This window comes from Perca fluviatilis, chromosome 8 (assembly GCF_010015445.1).
Source record: "Perca fluviatilis chromosome 8, GENO_Pfluv_1.0, whole genome shotgun sequence".
NCBI classification, from domain to species: Eukaryota; Metazoa; Chordata; class Actinopteri; order Perciformes; family Percidae; genus Perca; species Perca fluviatilis.
In genome coordinates, this window is record NC_053119.1 from 20,386,787 (window position 1) to 20,404,605 (window position 17,819).

Here is a 17,819-nt window from a genome sequence, read left to right on the forward strand (position 1 = left end):
AAAATGTGTGAAATGTTTGGAAACAAAAATTATCTTATTTTACAACCAGCATCCAACTTTATATGGTTCATCAGATCATTACATTTGATCCATTTCAAATTGGTTGGCCGTTCATTGAGTCATTGCACTTCCCTAAATATTCCAGACAGACGTTAGCCGGAAATGAAACTTAAAGCCACTGGTGAGCTTAAAGAGTGACCGGCTAAAGAGGTTAAGGCCACTGGCATATGTAAATGTTAATTCAGGATGTTTGCATTTAAAGTCTCTAATGCCAGGCCTAATGTGGAGAATGGTTGAGTATGAGGGATTTAGGCTTATAATCTCTCGTCTTCTTATACCAGTATAGGGCAAGATTTTTGCCTTACCTTTTGTAGTTTAGGGAGTTTAGTATCAAGATACTCACACAATTTAAGTATTATTTCAAGCTCTTTGCGTTTTGCCTGCCTTTGGTCAAGTCTGCACACGGCCGTTTGGTCATTATGGAGCTCTAGTCTTTCATTTCCCATAGTACACTCATTCCGTTACTTTATATAGTACTCCTGCTGCCTGGACTTATTTCTTCACCTTGACTTGTCTTGCATTTCTTTCTGTCCGGTTATCTGTGGGTACACTGTACATAACATACTTGTGTGTTTGTTTGAGAGAGAGAGAGAGAGAGAGAGAGAGAGAGAGAGAGAGAGAGAGAGAGAGCGCATCACAGAAAGACTGTGACGTCCTTTTCTTTTGTCTCTCTCTCTCCTGTTGCCTTTTATTTCCTTTCCTTTTTGCTGCTGACGTTAGAACGACATTCTCTCCCATCACCTCCAAAGGAACCTCATGTATTTGGACAATCAGGTGGGGTAATGCATGACTGCATGGCCCTGTCTCCTCCTGGCATCAACTGAACTCATTTAATGCTTTGCTCTTATTATATTAATCAGTACTGTTTGCCAACAAATCCTTTGATTTCCTATTTGACGCTTAGCTAACTTATCATTAGTTTATTTAGTGTTCATTTTTATAGTTACAACTACATAGCATGGACCAGTGTCGACTACCACAGCATTTATAGCCTAAGCTAGTTTGCAACACCCGTCCATAGATGGGCCTATTCATTCATTAGTCTGAATACCTACGTATCCTAAACCCACTGTCAGCTATACTAACTGAATATCTGGATATCACACTATTCTGTATAGTTTGAAGATGTGGACAAGCTTCATGTCTTACATATACAATTCATTTAGAGAGGCGTCTATCATGTCATTATTGTATTGCTCTGAAGTGTTTTGAGAGTTTGAGTAATAACAAAAGTGCAATATATTATAAGCAGATGATCAATGGCACATTTCTGATAATAAATATAGAGAAGATCATTTATATGAGCTAGCCACAGATTTGTGTAGCCATTAAGAATTATGTAATGTTGCTCTTCACTCTAAAAGTTAAGTGATGAGGCTTCAAATGACCATTTACTGACACATACATCGCAACAATGGTGCTTGTTATTTTTGTATTATAAGACATCAAAGTTTAACAGGAGCTTTCAATGGCAGAGCTTTGCACTACAATGTCTTCCCGGTCCTGTTTATAAGCGTATCGTTGCTGTATCCATCCCTGTTTGAGTCTGCTTCATGAGAGAGAGCAAGCGAGGTGTAACAATATTGTAGGTGTTGTCTCTGAAGTGAAGCACTGCTATGAACTGACCCTTGCTATATCGCTCCTCTCCACACTGACTAGATGAAGGAAAATGACCCTTTAATCATCATGACTCACACTTTGATTGAGAACTCTGCCCCAAGGCCTCAACTTTACCAGCAAGTAAGGCCAGCCAAAGGCTTTGCTCCGCCTCGTCCTCACCAGTCGCTGTTGTTATTTTGTTTTGCAATGCTCTTCCTCCGGTGTCCAAGTCCTCATGGCATCTTGAGACTAGTGTCCCTGTATCGTTTGTATTGCCAGCACCTCCTCATCCATTGCTTTTGACTGTTCTCTTATTATGAGAAGTCATGCCAATGTGGGCATGACTTGTAAAAGAGTAGTATGATGTGTTTGCTTCACTGTTCAGTTAAATCCCTTCCTTACTCTCTTTGTGAAGTTTGTGTGTGGGGGCTGGATATAGTTTACTCTAGAAGTTGCTACGTGTTTAAAAAAAACACTCAGCTAGCTGTGGGACGGTCCTAAATCAAAAGCTAAAGCTGTGGTTGCACCCAGATCATTTAGGCAACAAAACCTCTAGTCTTTACTCATCCTGTTTTGTCTCGTGCCTTAACCAGTGAAGTTAGTGTGTTATTTTGTATTAACCCTTTGCAGAATGCTTTCCCTCTAATTAGATGAGATGTCTGGATCTGGTAGGGATTATCTTTAATAGTTTGAGATAATTTAAGTAATGCAAAATAAAGTAAATGCATTTTCACTTTTAGCAGGACACAATTATGTTTCACTATCCTAAAACAAATATCCACACCAAAGTAATACTGTGTTTACAGTTATTTTGGAGTCAACCATAGATGCCTTATTTACTTGATGTTAGGATTTAGTGGTCTAAGACACAGCATCAGCTGTGGAATAGATTTTATACCTAATATAGTCAGGGGGTGTTGATGAAGATGAAGACATGTTTTCTAGGTAAACTCTCTCTTCCTTTTTACCTGTCTGCATTACTTCCCTCTTACCCTCTCTTGTTATTCTGCTGGTGGAGAGGATACAGAGAGCTGGCTTGTGTGTGACAATGTCTATGACATCACTTGGCCACTTTTGTAATAGCCTCTCGAGGTGTAAAAGTGCCGCCGAGGACTGCCCCACCCACCCCCCACCCATTCATTGGCATACCAGCCTGCCAACAGCTGCATTCCCACCTGTTCAGCTGCCAGAAGTCTGTCTCCCTCCTCCTCCTCCTCCTCCTCCTCCTCCCCCTTCCCCCCTTATCACTCGTAATCCACACCACACAGCATCCCAGTGAAGCTCCCCCCCCGTGCTGTGGGAGAGTCTGCATGTTCTGTGTGGAATGCCATGTGGTTCTCAGGTCCCACCTGCTTTAACTGTACTGTGTGGTTCAGCTGAGGAAAAAGGTGTCCAAAAAATATGTGTGAAAGAGTGCAGGTGTGAGTGTGGAAGATTGATATACGGTAGAGTCTAAAAATATTTGGCCAGTAAGTCATTTTTTTTATTTTGGCTCTGTGGACCAGCACATTGGATTTGAAATTAAATATTGAAGTCTATGAAGTTAAAGTGCCGTCTTTTAGCTTTAAGGTTTTTTTAAACTGCAGGGTAATGAACCTAAACACACTGTATGTCTAAGGCAGCCAATGTTTTTAGGTCCCAACAGATATGTGATATGATCACATGTTTCACTTGCTGGAGTGTAGACCAGACTTCAAGCAAAAAGCCCTAAAACAAACAAGAAGAGAAGATGGCTGCAGTTCAGGCCTAGTGGAGCGTCTGAGGGAAGATGATGTCTGTAGGTTGTAGACTAGCATTGACTGCAAAGGGTTTCAAACCAAATATTAAGTATAATTTAGTATGATTAACCTACTCAATTCAATTAATCTGGGTTCCCCTAATTTAGGGGGGCCCAATAAAGATGTAAATGAAAGCTGAAAGTTGGCACTTTGACCTAGACGTAGTGATTCTCTCATTTCATATCCAATCTGAGTACAAACACAAAACAGCACAAATATATGTAACTGTCCTTATATTTATGGACTGTACATGTATTTTTTCAGATTTAGAAGAGTGGATGAATGACGAAACATTGTGTTGAATGGATTTTCTGGAAACATGGGATCCAATGCAGTTGATATAATTTCCGTTTGAGCACTGTGACTTTATTTTTTAATTTTTTTTAAATAAGTAGATGGTGAGTAGATGTATTAATAAAACTGGAGAGAAAGACGTGTTTAACTGTCTTTACTTGCTTTTGTAAGAACATAAATGTAGATGTAATGTATATAATACATATAGGTGTTGTAATAATATAAACTATTGTAGAAGTAACTGCAATACAGTCATTGAACTGCTTTTGTCTGTATTTTAGCCTGGATTTAAGTAACTAAATGGCTGTTTACATGCAATTGTCCTAAGCATTACTACTGTACAGTAAAAAGTCCTAAGAATATCTGCAGTTATGTCATTATTCAGGAATATCTTAAAGTAATACTGCACTTAACACAACACACTCAGTGTACCACAGACATTAGCTGTATAGAAAGTGCTGGAGAAAACACAGTTGATGGACCCAGCTTATGCGCTGACTAGAGTTGAGTAAGCAAGATTGTTTTAAATGCGTACCCCTTGCATTTCCAATAAAACCACTGTGTTGTGCTGATGGATACAAACAAATGTGGGTGATGAAACACGGGGCACCAGAATCATCAGAGAGGAGACTGTGTTTAGACTGGCTGCTCTCCCACTGTTGGTTTGCTAACTTGGATTGTCTGATTCAGTGAAATATGAGTCAAGGACAAATCCCGCGGCTCAGTGAGAGAGCCTTGTCGTGACACTGCATTAGATCTCCAGATTCTAATGTGTATGTACATATTTGGTGTCTCTGTCTAATGTTCTGTCTGTCTTCACAGTTGAGTCCAGAAGAGTACAGGGAGCGCGCCTATACATGTATGCCAGAAGAAGTGGACATTGATGTAAGTTCAGTGTTGTGCTCTCCCATGCCATGATGGTCCATTTAACTATACATGATAGGTCACAACTTTTCATTGTTTTCTCTTCAGACCAAACTTAGCAGGTTGTGTGAGCAGGATAAAGCGGTGAGGACACAGGAGGACAAACTTCAGCAGCTGTACAGAGAGAAGGTGACTAAACACTGTACATCTGTACATCAACAAAACACTGGTTGCTTACAAGAGTGTGGTGCGAAATGGGAAAAAAACTAAAAAGAATACATAGTATATATTTAAGTTTAAATACTAAGAATAGCTTATGTTAAAACATTTTGTACAACACTGGGAAAGAGAGAGAAAAATAGTCTTGTTTATCTGTTATAATGCGTAACTACGGCCTAGCTACCTTCATCAACTTCAAAGAGTTGTCTGGCTTGCAAGGCTTTCATAGCCATGTCATATTTAGCATATCTGACTGTCCACTGTCAGCAGACTGTGGTTGCTGTGCAGTGTTGACATCAGAGAAACATATTAAGTTTGAAGTACACGGCAAGAACAGTAATGCACTGTGTTTATTCACCATATCTAACTCAACATTGGAGTCACTGAAATCACTGAACAAAGTGTGAAATTTAGCATAATCTGTAGTCCATTTGAATGTACCTCCATGCCCATTAAAACAACAAAATAAACTATAACATATTCAAATTAAGTTCTGAAATAATTGGCTTATTAATTGATTTGTCAGTTGACAGAAAATAAATCCGCAGTTTAGGTTATGGATTAATGAACAAAGTAACTGCTCAACTAAGGATACTAAACATAGCTGGTTCAAGGTCCTCCAATTTGAGTTTTTGTTCATTTTTACTTTGGGCACCCGAAAATGGGGCTGATGGGCCTCTGTCATTATTTTGGTATTCTATAGACGAAACAATCACTTGATTAATCACAAAAATAAAACAATACACAGTTTCACCAATAAAGAAAAATAAGTTACTTGCAGCCTTACTTTTTTTCTTAATTTAATACCTTGGCAAGATGTATGGGATCTATAAGGGTTATTGGCCAGAAATGTTGGAGAGGCTTAATCATCCAGTATGACTGTATTAGCTGATCTAAAAGGTTACAGTTAATAAATTATTAATATTGTGTGTTCCTTCAGCACACCCTGGAGACCGCACTGCTTTCAGCCAGCCAGGAGATAGAGATGGGCTCTGATAACCCTGCTGCCATGCAGAGTGTTATCCAGCAGAGAGACTTGCTGCAGAGCGGCCTGCTCAGCACCTGCAGAGAGCTCTCCAGAATTACAGCTGTGAGTAACACAGTACCTACACGCACATGTTGGACACTGAAGTTTTCTTTCATCAGGAGTGCTAGTAAGATAAGATATTTTTTATTTATTTTTTTTTTTTTTACATTGTCATTCACAAAGTGTATCTATTCCAAACCAGGAGTTGGAGCAGTCATGGAGGGAGTATGACAAGCTGGAAGGAGATGTGACTCTGGCTAAGAACAATCTCCTGGAGCAGCTTGAAGCACTGGGAAGCCCTCAGGTAGGATCATTCTTGAGACTGAAGCTGCGCTGCTCTAATCTCGCACCGCTTGTGTTAACACGGACATGGCATAATAGCCAGACTTTGGTTGGGCTACATACACTGCAAAGCTTCAAAGAAAGCTGAAAAGTTGGCAAATTCCATTGAACACCTACTAGTCATCCTTTTTGTAGACACTTTCTTTGACTTTGGGGAAAAAGACGATTTATGTGCTCTGCCCTTAGCTGCAGTGTGGACGGAGGTAACTGAGCGATCAAAGAAACGTAGGGAGTGATTGATGACTGTAGCAATGATAGAGCATGTCTTAATTAAGTCTGTCTTTTATCTTGTCCTTCATCACGGGACAAGTGAAGAGACCGAGAGAAACTGTTCTAACAGTTATTCCTGGTTGAGCATGAGTCAGAGCCAATGCTAATTAGCAGTAGAACAGTCAGAGGGCCAGCAGGGAGCCTGGACATCCTCTTCTTAAGTGCCTTAAGTTCACTCTCAGACAAACCTGTCATCAGTAAGGATGAGATAATTACGCATCAGTTTCTCTTGCTCTTCTGTTTCCCCCTGTGTCCAGACGTCCAAGTTAATCTTTAGGTATTGTCTGGTAATTTGTGTGTGTTTTCTGTGCTGACCCAGACGGAGCCTCCCAGCCAACAGCACGTCTGCATCCAGAAAGAACTTTGGAGGATTCAAGATGTGATGGAGGCCCTCAATAAACATAAAGCTCAGAGAATTGCAGATAGTATGAACTTGTATGGGCTCAAGAACAACTTCAGCAAGCATGAGGTGAGGAAATTAGTCATTTGATCGATTAATGAATTAATCAATAGAAAATGAGTCAACAACAATTTTGACAAACATTTAACCTGTAGGTCATTTATCAAGCAAAAATGTGCTGGTTCCAGTCTCTCAAATGTGATGATTTGTTCCTTTTTTCTTTTTAATATCATTGTAATTTGAATATCTTTGGGTTTTGGACTGTTGGTCGTAGGGCTGTCCCAAACGATTATTTTTTAAACGATTAATCTAGCAATTATTTTTTTCGATTAGTCGACAAAATCTAACTATTCATTTTTCTATTAATCTAACGATTCATTTTTCAATTAGTGATTATTTTTTCAATTAGCGATTATTTTCCCATTGCTCAATTATTGACAATTTACACAAAACAAATTTCAGTAAGGTTCAAATCTCTATTTATTAAAATTGAACACTGCACTGTTCAAGTAAAATGAATGTGTAGTGCAACCTGAATCCAGATGTAGGCTATCAATCCAACCACAAAATAAAGTCACTTTCAGGAGGAATACAAAAATAAAAACTTTAAGTAAACAGAGCAAGTGCAAAAAGAGTAGCCTGAATCTGCTTTTCTTAACAGTAGGTAAAATAATGAATAAGCTCTTGTTTAACATCCAAGCTCTTCTCCCTTTAATTTAACTTTAATTATTTGTATCTAAAGGCTGGTTAAGCACTGTAGGGAGGAGAAGTTGGACAGTTTTTTTTGTCTCGTTCCAGTGATTGGCACATCTGGGTGATGGCGTCGGATATGCGTTAGCATGTTAGATTTATTTCCACTTGCATACCCAGCAACTGCTGAGCAACACCGACACACAGTCCTCATCTGATCCCCCACTCTCTCGCCTGTAGCCTACTACTGGAACTGACCCGAAGACCGACGTTTTCGAGGCGGGGTCGGCACCAGGCTGCAGCCATACAATCTCGGAAGTTTTGCCAAACTTGCGACCTTAAAGAGGCCGGCGGGGAACTCTTGTGGGTCGCAACCACTCGCCATGATCGTCCTTTCGTGCTGCTGTCTCTGACTCACTCACTGGACCGTCGACCTGACAAAAAACTGCATGTAGGCGGAGGAGCTCGGCTAGCTTCAGAGCTAAGGCGGGGCTACAGTTTAGGTGCCCCTAGAACCCGCGTATCTAACAGTAGTTCCGCATTACATTAGTTCCACATTACATTAATTAATTTGCACGCAAGTTTTATTTATTTATTTTATTTAGTGACGCGTCAACGCAAATTATTTGTGTTGACGCATTTACGTAGTCGATGACGTCGACTACGTCGATGACGTCGACTACGTCGATGACTCGTCCCAGCCCTAGTTGGTCGGACAAAGCAAGCAATTTGAAGATTTGTAGAGGGAATGTTTCTCTATTTGCAATGTTGAATGTTTCTCTCTAGTTGCAGTCCTACAGTTTTCTTTACCCAGATCTCCTGCCAGCTCTACTTATGGACAGTATGAGTGGTGATATATCTGAGTGGATGTGTCAGTCACTCTGTAACAGCATGTGGAGCTCTCTCTCTCTGGCTAATCTGCTGGTTGGCCCATCCTGTGGTCCAGAACTACTCTGTACCAGATGGTGGTTGCCCTGAGCGTGCGTGGTGGCTCCATGTGTCACCGTGCTACCTGTCCTGTCATGCCCTGTATAATCCCCAGGAGGAGGACTCGGTACCCCCACGGCCACCCCTACCCCAGTCCTATGAGCCCAACCCCCCCAACGTGCCCCCTATGCCCTTTCATGCTGGTGTGCGGCCTTCATCACTCCACAGGCCGGAGGACAGGAAGGCCAATCACAGGAATGGCACGCACAGCGTAAGCTTGTTGACTCGTTGACCTCATGGTTGACCCCGCCCTCATCTGTGTGTCATCACACGTCATTGTCCACTGTGATGGTTTTCACTTTCATTTTGACAGACATTTCATGTCATTTGGATTATTTTCGGTTGGATCACATCCCTTTATTTTACATGATGTCATCTTCAAATCATCTTTATATATTTTTTGTTAATAGGATGAAGCTTTATTCACGTTTCTTTTTTCCCCATTGTTATTTGAGTTGCTTTCTTGTCTTCTGTCTCCCTCCTGTGTGTTGTTGAAATGTAGGGATTTTGTTGTGTTCACTCCTTGGTTGCAAACTAATGCCTGACTGCTGCCCACTTTTGTATTCGGCTGTAAAATAGTGTGTTTTTCTTCAAACTGTATACATTTTTGTTTTAAGATTGCCCAGTCTGTAAAAGGATGACTGTTTCTCACTGTCTTTGAAGTCATTCTGTAAAAGAAAATATAAAATAATAAATAATATACAAAAGTAAATATATCTCACTTTGAAACCAAACTCTCCCTGACTATAAATCAGTATGTATTTTGTTTTCATCAGCAGGGCCCAGACTACAGGCTGTATAAGAGTGAACCAGAGCTCACCACAGTGGCCGAAGTGGATGAGAGCAATGGAGAGGACCGATCTGAACAACCGTCTGATAGAGAACACTCTGGAAACAAAGGTACATTATGCCAGTTTCTAATAACTGTGCAGTTTTCCAATAAATGATCCAGTTTGTTGGCACTAACAAAAACTCAATCTCTTGATGAAATTATTACTTTGTTTCTAATAAACTTGTTTCTCGCACTGATAGTTGCCATGGTTACTGTGGTATATCCACAGGCAAGCTTCTCTCTAAATCATTAAGCTACATCAGTATATCATAAAGTAAATCTCATTTGGCGTTCAGTGGTTACCATGGAAACAGTGGCGTTTACCCAAACCCATTTTTCTGGATTTAATTTACACTTAATACTGCTCAGGTTTGTGTATCAGTGCTGGGGTAACTTATCCTATCAACTCGACTTTATTTAGACTGAATGTCACTATACATTCTCTGTGAAAACGTGGTTTGGAAAAGAGCAAATTGGCCTAGATTCACCGAAACAGCTAGTACAGCATAATGCAGCTGTACTTGAATGATTACACTGTAGCTCCTCACTTGTTCCACAGCGCCACACAATCAATAGTAGCAACCAGCTGATGCTGCAAATTCTGCATGAAATACTGTTATTGTCGGTAGAGTGTACTTAAAGCCAGATTTTACATTCCCAGGGTTAAACTTGATACACAGAAGATTCTATCCGGCAAACTTAAGAAATGATTAATTAGCAAACTAATGGGTAAATTCTTATACTTTTAAGTACAAGCTTAGGACTTTTCTGTAATGACACATACACACTGTATTTTAATATTGTGCAAACTCAGTTCATATATAACAGTAGCTTTCCTAAAATATGCTAGTCTTTAGTGAATTGCTACTAATGTGTTGTGTAAAAGCCATTTAACCAGGTGGCTAACTGACCTCTTGTCTTTTTTACCTGCTAGGGCTGTCCTACCCAGTTGGCATTGTCCCACCCAGGACCAAATCTCCAGTATCTGAGTCTTCCTCCATAGCTTCATATGTTACCTTAAGGAAGAGCAAGAGGCCTGACCTCAGGACGGGAAGTCTAATGGTAACTGCCAATTGTTCTTAGCATTTTTTAACCTTATGGACCACTGGATGCTGCCAGATATTTCCATCAGTTGTCAGGAACTAACTTTAAAATGTAAAACGGGCTAAACTATCTAGCACTTATTTTCCTGTGTGGCAAACCAGACATCTTTGTCGAAGAAGTAGAAAAACAATAATAATAACAATGATTGCTTTTTGCTCGTTTTATTTTCTTGTTATCTCGTCATTGTAAACCTCCTGTTGGGCAGCAGCAAACTAGCCACCACTTAATTTTCTTGAATGCGTTTACTCCCCTCTTTGGTTATTAAGCTGTTGGTTAAAAGTTAACATGTGGCAGAAGAGGCCACTTATCACGTGGCCAGGGTGTGACTCATGCTCCTAAAACCAGGCGCTCATAAAATAGATGCCAAGCTTGGTTTATACAGTTTCCAGCCACGAACGCTGTCAACTTAAATATACTAACCATGTCATTAGTGCACCACACTGTAGGGTGTGTCCTCTTTTTATTGTGTATGTATGTGTAAGATAGATGTATAGTATGAATGAACCTACATGAACTTTGTGAAATGTCAGCTGAGCACATATACATATAGTACTGCAGTCCTCCCTGTAGGCCTTGTACTCTATGGTTGTCAGAGAGTGTGTCCCAGACCTTTAGAGTTCAGCTCAGGCCCTTGGATACCAGCCTCTTGAACAATCTGGACAGTGGAAGCTGCATCCTCGGGCTCTGGACAGAATCCAGACCTGCCAGACCCTCCAGCATGGGACAAGAAAGTGAAGCAACTTATCTTCAGTTCACTTCACATCATCAGCTCAGGCATTAACGGGCCTCAGCCTCTCTTGAGTGCACCCATGTGTGCCAGTAGGAGCATGTGTGTGTGCACAGCAGCTAGCCAAGTTTTGAGTCTAAGAGAGGGAATTGCATTATTGTGGTTATTATGTCAATCCTGACCTGTGTTTAAAGAAGCAAAACGTTGCAATTTGCAGTATTGGCAGAGAAGATGCAGTTATTTTTTTTCAACAATACCTCGTATTCACTGCAAATACTGCTGCATTATGAGATCTGATCCAACCACAAGATGACGCCACTTAGCTACACACCCAAACTGTGGCTCTGCGTCATAAAAATTTACCATAGTGACATTTGTCTCCTAGCATGCTACAGCATTATTAACTTCTATTTATTGTGTGTGTTGTTTTTGTTTCTGTGTCCCTCTGTGGTGTGCGTGCATGTCTGTGGTTGTCCTCTCTGGATAACAGGAGCGTCCACGCAGCGCAGTAGAGCAGCAGCTGTGTGCTGTGGAGAGCAGCCGGCCCAGGATGAGCGTGGAGGAGCAGCTGGAGAGGATTCGCCGCCACCAGCAGGGTGCCCTCAGGGAGAAAAAGAAAAGCCTCCATATCCGTGGTAGCAACCAGGAGAACACGCCATCTCGCAGTCACTCATTTACCAAAGAAAACCATTTTCGCAGCATGCAGGTATTTAGCGACTTCTGAAGACACTAAGGCAGCACTTAAGTTCAGAGTATCAAATCCTGGAATCCTGTCAGGTGACTTGATTGCTCTGCGTTTTTGACCCGTCTTTTCTAGTCCCCTAGGCGCAGAGATGAGGGGATAAGCAGTGACATTCAGGAGCTGGAGGCCTCACTTAGGCAGCAGGAGGTGGTGAGCGAGCAGGAGACACCCGCCGAGGAGATTGCCCGTCTCAAAGAAGCTGAGGCTGACCACTTAAATGTGGACCGAGAGGTAAGGCGCAGCAGTTGGCTGTACTCATCAGACTGAGAGGGCTCATTTTATTACAAGCAAATTATCTAGGAAATGTTTACCAACATCACACTATTTATTATTGTGGATTAGATTATTAATACCACTACTCTAATAACTAACACAATTACATGGTTTTACTGCAATTAAAACACCTCTTGTTACCTAAACATCACACTCATTAAACACATGCTTAAAGGTTCAGTAGGTAACTTTTTTCTTTTTAAGTTTTTTGTCATATTTACTGAATCTGTCACTATATCCTGAAAGTAGCACATGAGACAGATGATCTGTGAAAACAATGATGTTTCTCTGCCTCCCCCTAGTGCTTCTAACGGCATTTGCAAGTTTCCACCACGAAGGAAAAAAAACAATCGGAGCAGAGAAGCCTCTAGCGCATTGTCAATGACTGCTCATAAACTACGGTCAAACTGTAAAACTGGGCAGCACTGATCAGATATGAATCAAGATTAGTTACTCCATTGCCTATTTAAAACATTTGAGGCTAAAAAATAGGCAACGCAGTAACAGAATCTTGATTCATATCTGATCAGCGCTGCCCAGTTTTACAGTTTGACCGCAGTTTATGAGCAGTTAGTCCCACTGCGTTAGAGACTCCTCGGCTCTGATTGGTTGTTTTCCTTATGCCATTAGGAGCACCAGGAGGAGGCAGAGATTTTTCCACAGATTATCTGATTCATGTAGTACTGTCAGGATATAGTGACCGTTTCAGCAAATATGACAAAAAGCTATGAAAGTTACCAACTGTAGCTTTAATGAATGTGCATATACTGTAGCAAATTATCAGGGAAATAATACAAATCGGTGTCTAATTTGACAGGTATTATTTTAAGTATCCTTTGGTGTGAACTAGATGAAGAACCATGGTTCTGTGGACCACAGTGCACTTGACACCATATGTCACTATCAAAACAACTAAACGTTTATATTTTAATCACTGCAATTCCATACTTACAGGCCTTCCTTAGAAATGAATTACTTTATTATTACATTTTTAGAAATCAATCTACCAAACTGTAAAGTCGCAAAACACTGTAGGCAGGAATTTTTCCAAAGGCACGTGCATGACACTATATATACCCCTGATACTAAAATCTTTTCATAGGCACTTAATTTGAAGTTGCTTCTTGCTGTTTTTACAAGAGTGCATGCCCTTTATTACGATTACATCAATAAACTCCTTTTTCCCAACTGATCTCTGCATGCTGCAGATTGTCTCACATTAAGTGTTTCTCGCTCGAGGACAAAGCCAACGGTGATGCTCCAGTTAGCACTTACGCACCCAAAATGTGCAACAGTCTCCCTGTACTTATAACGTACGATGACGATCATCTGTAATTTACTTATAAGTGCCATTTTCTGCTTTATATCTGCACATTTTTAGCTTGTGGTGTTTTTTATTTTTATTTGTAAAGCACATAGTAGTATATCAAATGTTTCTTTGGGTTGTGTTTCTTCAGCTTTCTGTGCCTGACAAAGTGCTGATTCCTGAGCGTTATGTGGAGTCAGACCCCGAAGAGGCTCTGAGCCCTGAGCAGGAGGCTGATAAGCAGAGGAAAGTTGATCGCATCAAAGCCCTCATAGCCAAAAACAGGTAAACACATCATCATCATCCTTCTGTACGAGTAACTTTTTATATTAGCAAGGATGAAGCTGCTCAGATCATTGATTTTAGGTAAGGATCCTTTGGACAATTGGCTAGGTGAGCACTGATATTTCCCAGCAGAGGTCATGCATGAAATTATTTCTAGAAGTGAGTGGTAAGTTTGGGATCATAGCGCAAATCTGGGTGCCACGGGTTTCACCATTGAAAACTCAAAAGAGGCCACACTGCCTGCCTGTGTGTTCCTCCCATGCAGATGAGTGCCATAGATGTGCAGAAAAGCCCATGCTCTTATCTCCTAGCCACTGTGACATTTTATTCTAGATGTCAGCCCTCTTGAATTGATTTAAACGAGATAGCTTCTCTGTCCTGGAGTAACTGTGTTTATTCTGAAACTTAGTTTAAAGTTAAATCTGTATACTGTATATTACAGAGACTATGTTGTATGTATATGTGTGCTCCCAGCATGCAGAATGTGCTGCCTAGTATGGCTCTAAGCCCAGAGGAGGAGACTGAAGTGGAGGTTACCGTACAGGAGAAAGAGAAGATGATTAATATCTCCTACGAGCTGGCAGCAGAGGCATCCAAACGCAGCAAGCTTGTAGCAGGTAAATCTCTAGAGAGGGGAGGGGAATTGCATGTGATAAAACAGAAGCTAGTGTTCTTAAAACTAGAGTGCGGAACTTTTACATTTAAATGAACGTCTGTTATATTCAAGCCCTTGCCAAGTTCACACAATGCTGATTAAGCCCATCGCCGCCAAGCGGTCTGTATTGCTCAGTATACCAGAGTTCTGGTGTCTGGTGTCTGGTGGACGTTCCCCTGCTAGTGCCCTGGAAGAATGCTGACACAGCTTATTTGGACTCAGAACGAGTGGTTTAATAACTCCACAACGTTGTTAGATGAGCAGTATACGAAGTGCCGTCAACCAACCTTGCTCACTTGCTTACAATTCTTCACAGTGTAACTGCTTATTCTGGCTCTCTGATTGGTTACTCTGTATGTCAGTTTACCTGTATTACCCAGTACCTTGATAGGCAGGAAGGGCAGAGAGACCACAGCGATGCGGCATTAATATAAATGCCTGCACTGCTTTTCTTTAGCAGGTCAACAGTGTTTGTGTAATTACTCTCGCTGGCAGAGAGGGGAAACAAAGGTTCCGCACTCCAGCTTTTAAGATGACTACTTTTCATTGTGGCTTATCAAACTGCAGCTGCTTCCATCGTGTATGTGTTCAGTCATTTATCATTGTGGTCTCAGGAGTTTCTTGATTAATTTCATTGACTTCAGTGATTATTTTCTGTGTTGTTTGGCCATTTAGCTACCGATGTAATTTGTTTTTGTTTTGTTTTGTGTGTGTCTGCGTGTGTTCGACATGTTGCTCTGTTTCGTTGCAGTGAAAAGCCTGTCGTCATCTTCCCCACCCCTATCACAGTCTCCTAACACACACCCTCAACTCACTGATGGGTCTCACTTCATGTGTGTGTAGTAGCACCAGTAAGGGCCTTCATCAACCTGTTTTGTCTGTACTCACAATGCTAAAGTGTTCTCAGTGTATGAATTGTTGTCTCTGGGGAGAAAAAGCATGTCAGAATGAAGGGATTGATGAAAAATTATGTAAAAGGAGAGGAAACCATTTAGATGTGTTTGTATGTATCCTGGGTTGCTATGGAACCACATTTCTTTCTCATCTTGTGGTAATTTTTGTAGTCTGTGATAGTAGTGATTGTAGACTAATATACACTCTTTGGCCACTTTATTAGGAACACCTACAATCTAATGCCAGGCAATATTAACAATATTTTGTTAAAGCACCAATAGTCAACCCTAAATCGTTGCAGTATCGGCATCGAAGTATTTGGTAAAGTATTTGGTCAATACTATCGTGATGTCTGATTTTCTCCTCCTTTCACCTCAATACTAATATAATTGAATTAACACCTCAGTGTCAGTGTGAACAAAAACTGAACATTATAGGCATCATAAACATAGACAGTATTGTCTTGCATTAGATGGTACAGTTGTACCTAATAGAGTGGCCACTGAGTGAATAGGAGAACTATGTTACGTATCCATTGTCTGTTATTATTTTTGTAGCATAATTTGACCTTTGCCCCCATAATAAAATCTCACTTTCTCTTTCTGCAGCACAGGCTCTGGCCTCAGTGAAAACCTACACATGAAGGAAAGAGCAGTGGAGGTGTAAAGATGCTCCTGAAAACTTCCCTAGGGACATCAGCACAAGGCCACGGCCTACAGAGAGAGAAACTGCCTACTCCATATGCTCACTGTGACGTCTTAAGCTCTTATGCCACTTACAACAATTTCTCTGTGACATTTCTGTTATTTCCCCTCTTTGGGGCGCCACCCAATACAGCTTTGATACTGTTATTGTTGCAGTTCTTTTATCAGTTTTTACAAGGTTTTTAAGGTTATTTTCATTATTTATATGGTTTTATTAGGTTCTTGTTTGAATCTGGGCCAACATCTGTCTGTGTGTGTATATATATATATATATATATATATATCTATATATATCTATATATATATATATATATATATATATATATATATATATATATATATATATATATATATATATATATATATATATATATATATATATATATATATATATTTGAGGCTAATAGACTGAGCTCTGTTTTGAATCTAAGGGCCTGTGACAAACTGTTTTGGCTACATTTTTCAGTACCTGTCCTAAAAGGTTTCAAAAACATATTTTGACATAATTTCAACTCACTTAAGTCTTTTTTATAAGTCACTCAGTTTGTCTTTCAGATATCGGTCATTAGCTAACCATTCATATTTATCCATTTATTGTAAAGAACATTTGTCGATATGAAAGTTGAGTTTATAAGAGATGTATCCATTAGAATGAAAGGAGGGGCCACTTTATTGTGGCAAACAAAGATTATTTGTTATTTCTCCTGTTTCTGGGTTGTAATTATTTAAAAATGGGATTTTCTGCAGTCCCTGTCGCATTGTTGCCGACACATATGTGAATGTTTAAGTCACTCTATACTGTCTTTTTTTTTTATCTTTTTTTTTTTTTATTGCTGAGAGATATATTTAAACAAAGAAGGAAAAACAATCAGAGTTTGGTTCTATTTTATGACATGTTGGTTTGAAGTCTTTGAACTAAAAAAAAAAAAAAGGATTAGCACATGTAAAAAGCAATAAAAAAAAAACATGTGGATCCAGGATTTTACTTTGTGTGTACAAAGTGTAATTATCAGAGGTCTACTGTGTATATAATGTACATGGTACAAAAGGATGGGAGGATGTATCCAACATATGGTTACATACTAGATTTGATTTGCAAATGTTCATATTCCATCTGTTTTATATCATGTTAAATAAATGTTGCTGTTCTTAACAAGCGGCTGCATTTTGTTCTTTACCACCCTTGTAGCCAGCTTTAGTGGACAAGCTGAGAATAAAGCTATGTAAACATACTCAAGCTTGTTCATCAGCTCAAATTCAACTTAGTCCTGCAACATGAGAACTCTGGACTTGTATAGGCCTACAGCTAAATATGCTGACATAAGGACTGAATGAATTTTGACAAAATATTGAAAAGCATATTCTAGATTTCAGGTTAACATTTAGAGATGTATGCATGAATAGTGGACTAACAATTAAATGATGAACTTCATCAGAAACCATGAAATGTAGTACGGCTTCATTTGTAGGATACAGATTGAGGTGAATGTGGGATGATTTCATTTGGTCAGTGTGGCCAGTTTAAATATGGAACTATGGCTCCCTCCTGTGGTCATTCTGCTGTAATGGAGACATCTTTCACAGAGCCCAAGTTGGATTACTCCGGTTTATATTTGTCATAAACGAACACAACGTATCCTTTGTTCCTGAAATGTTTTGTTATGCTACACAACACGCCAGAGGGGTAATAGTCCATATTTCCAAATAGCCATCGCCGGATTAACTTGCTTCCGAGCAACAATTTTGCTGTTGGGTCCCAGGCCAGGC

The 17,819-nt window shown here is 40.1% G+C and overlaps 1 protein-coding gene across 25 annotated transcripts in view; it reads left to right on the plus strand.

Moving 5' to 3' along the window:
* The window catches only part of LOC120563870 (pleckstrin homology domain-containing family A member 5-like), an 86,878-nt gene extending 70,560 nt beyond the window's left edge, over positions 1-16,318 (plus strand). For 7 of the 25 annotated variants that reach the window (XM_039808322.1, XM_039808327.1, XM_039808324.1 and 4 more), the window contains 16 exons: positions 781-834; positions 1,720-1,800; positions 4,554-4,616; positions 4,704-4,784; positions 5,755-5,904; positions 6,044-6,145; positions 6,773-6,922; positions 8,586-8,741; positions 9,307-9,430; positions 10,297-10,424; positions 11,684-11,899; positions 12,011-12,166; positions 13,666-13,799; positions 14,274-14,416; positions 15,206-15,305; positions 15,957-16,318. In XM_039808322.1, the coding sequence (XP_039664256.1) occupies positions 781-834; positions 1,720-1,800; positions 4,554-4,616; positions 4,704-4,784; positions 5,755-5,904; positions 6,044-6,145; positions 6,773-6,922; positions 8,586-8,741; positions 9,307-9,430; positions 10,297-10,424; positions 11,684-11,899; positions 12,011-12,166; positions 13,666-13,799; positions 14,274-14,416; positions 15,206-15,297 (1,830 nt within the window). In that variant the 3' untranslated portion in view covers positions 15,298-15,305; positions 15,957-16,318. The remainder of the gene's footprint in view (positions 1-780; positions 835-1,719; positions 1,801-4,553; positions 4,617-4,703; positions 4,785-5,754; positions 5,905-6,043; positions 6,146-6,772; positions 6,923-8,585; positions 8,742-9,306; positions 9,431-10,296; positions 10,425-11,683; positions 11,900-12,010; positions 12,167-13,665; positions 13,800-14,273; positions 14,417-15,205; positions 15,306-15,956) is intronic. The other 18 variants (XM_039808337.1, XM_039808340.1, XM_039808348.1 and 15 more) reach the window with 10 other exon arrangements.
* The last annotated feature ends 1,501 nt before the right edge of the window (positions 16,319-17,819 follow it).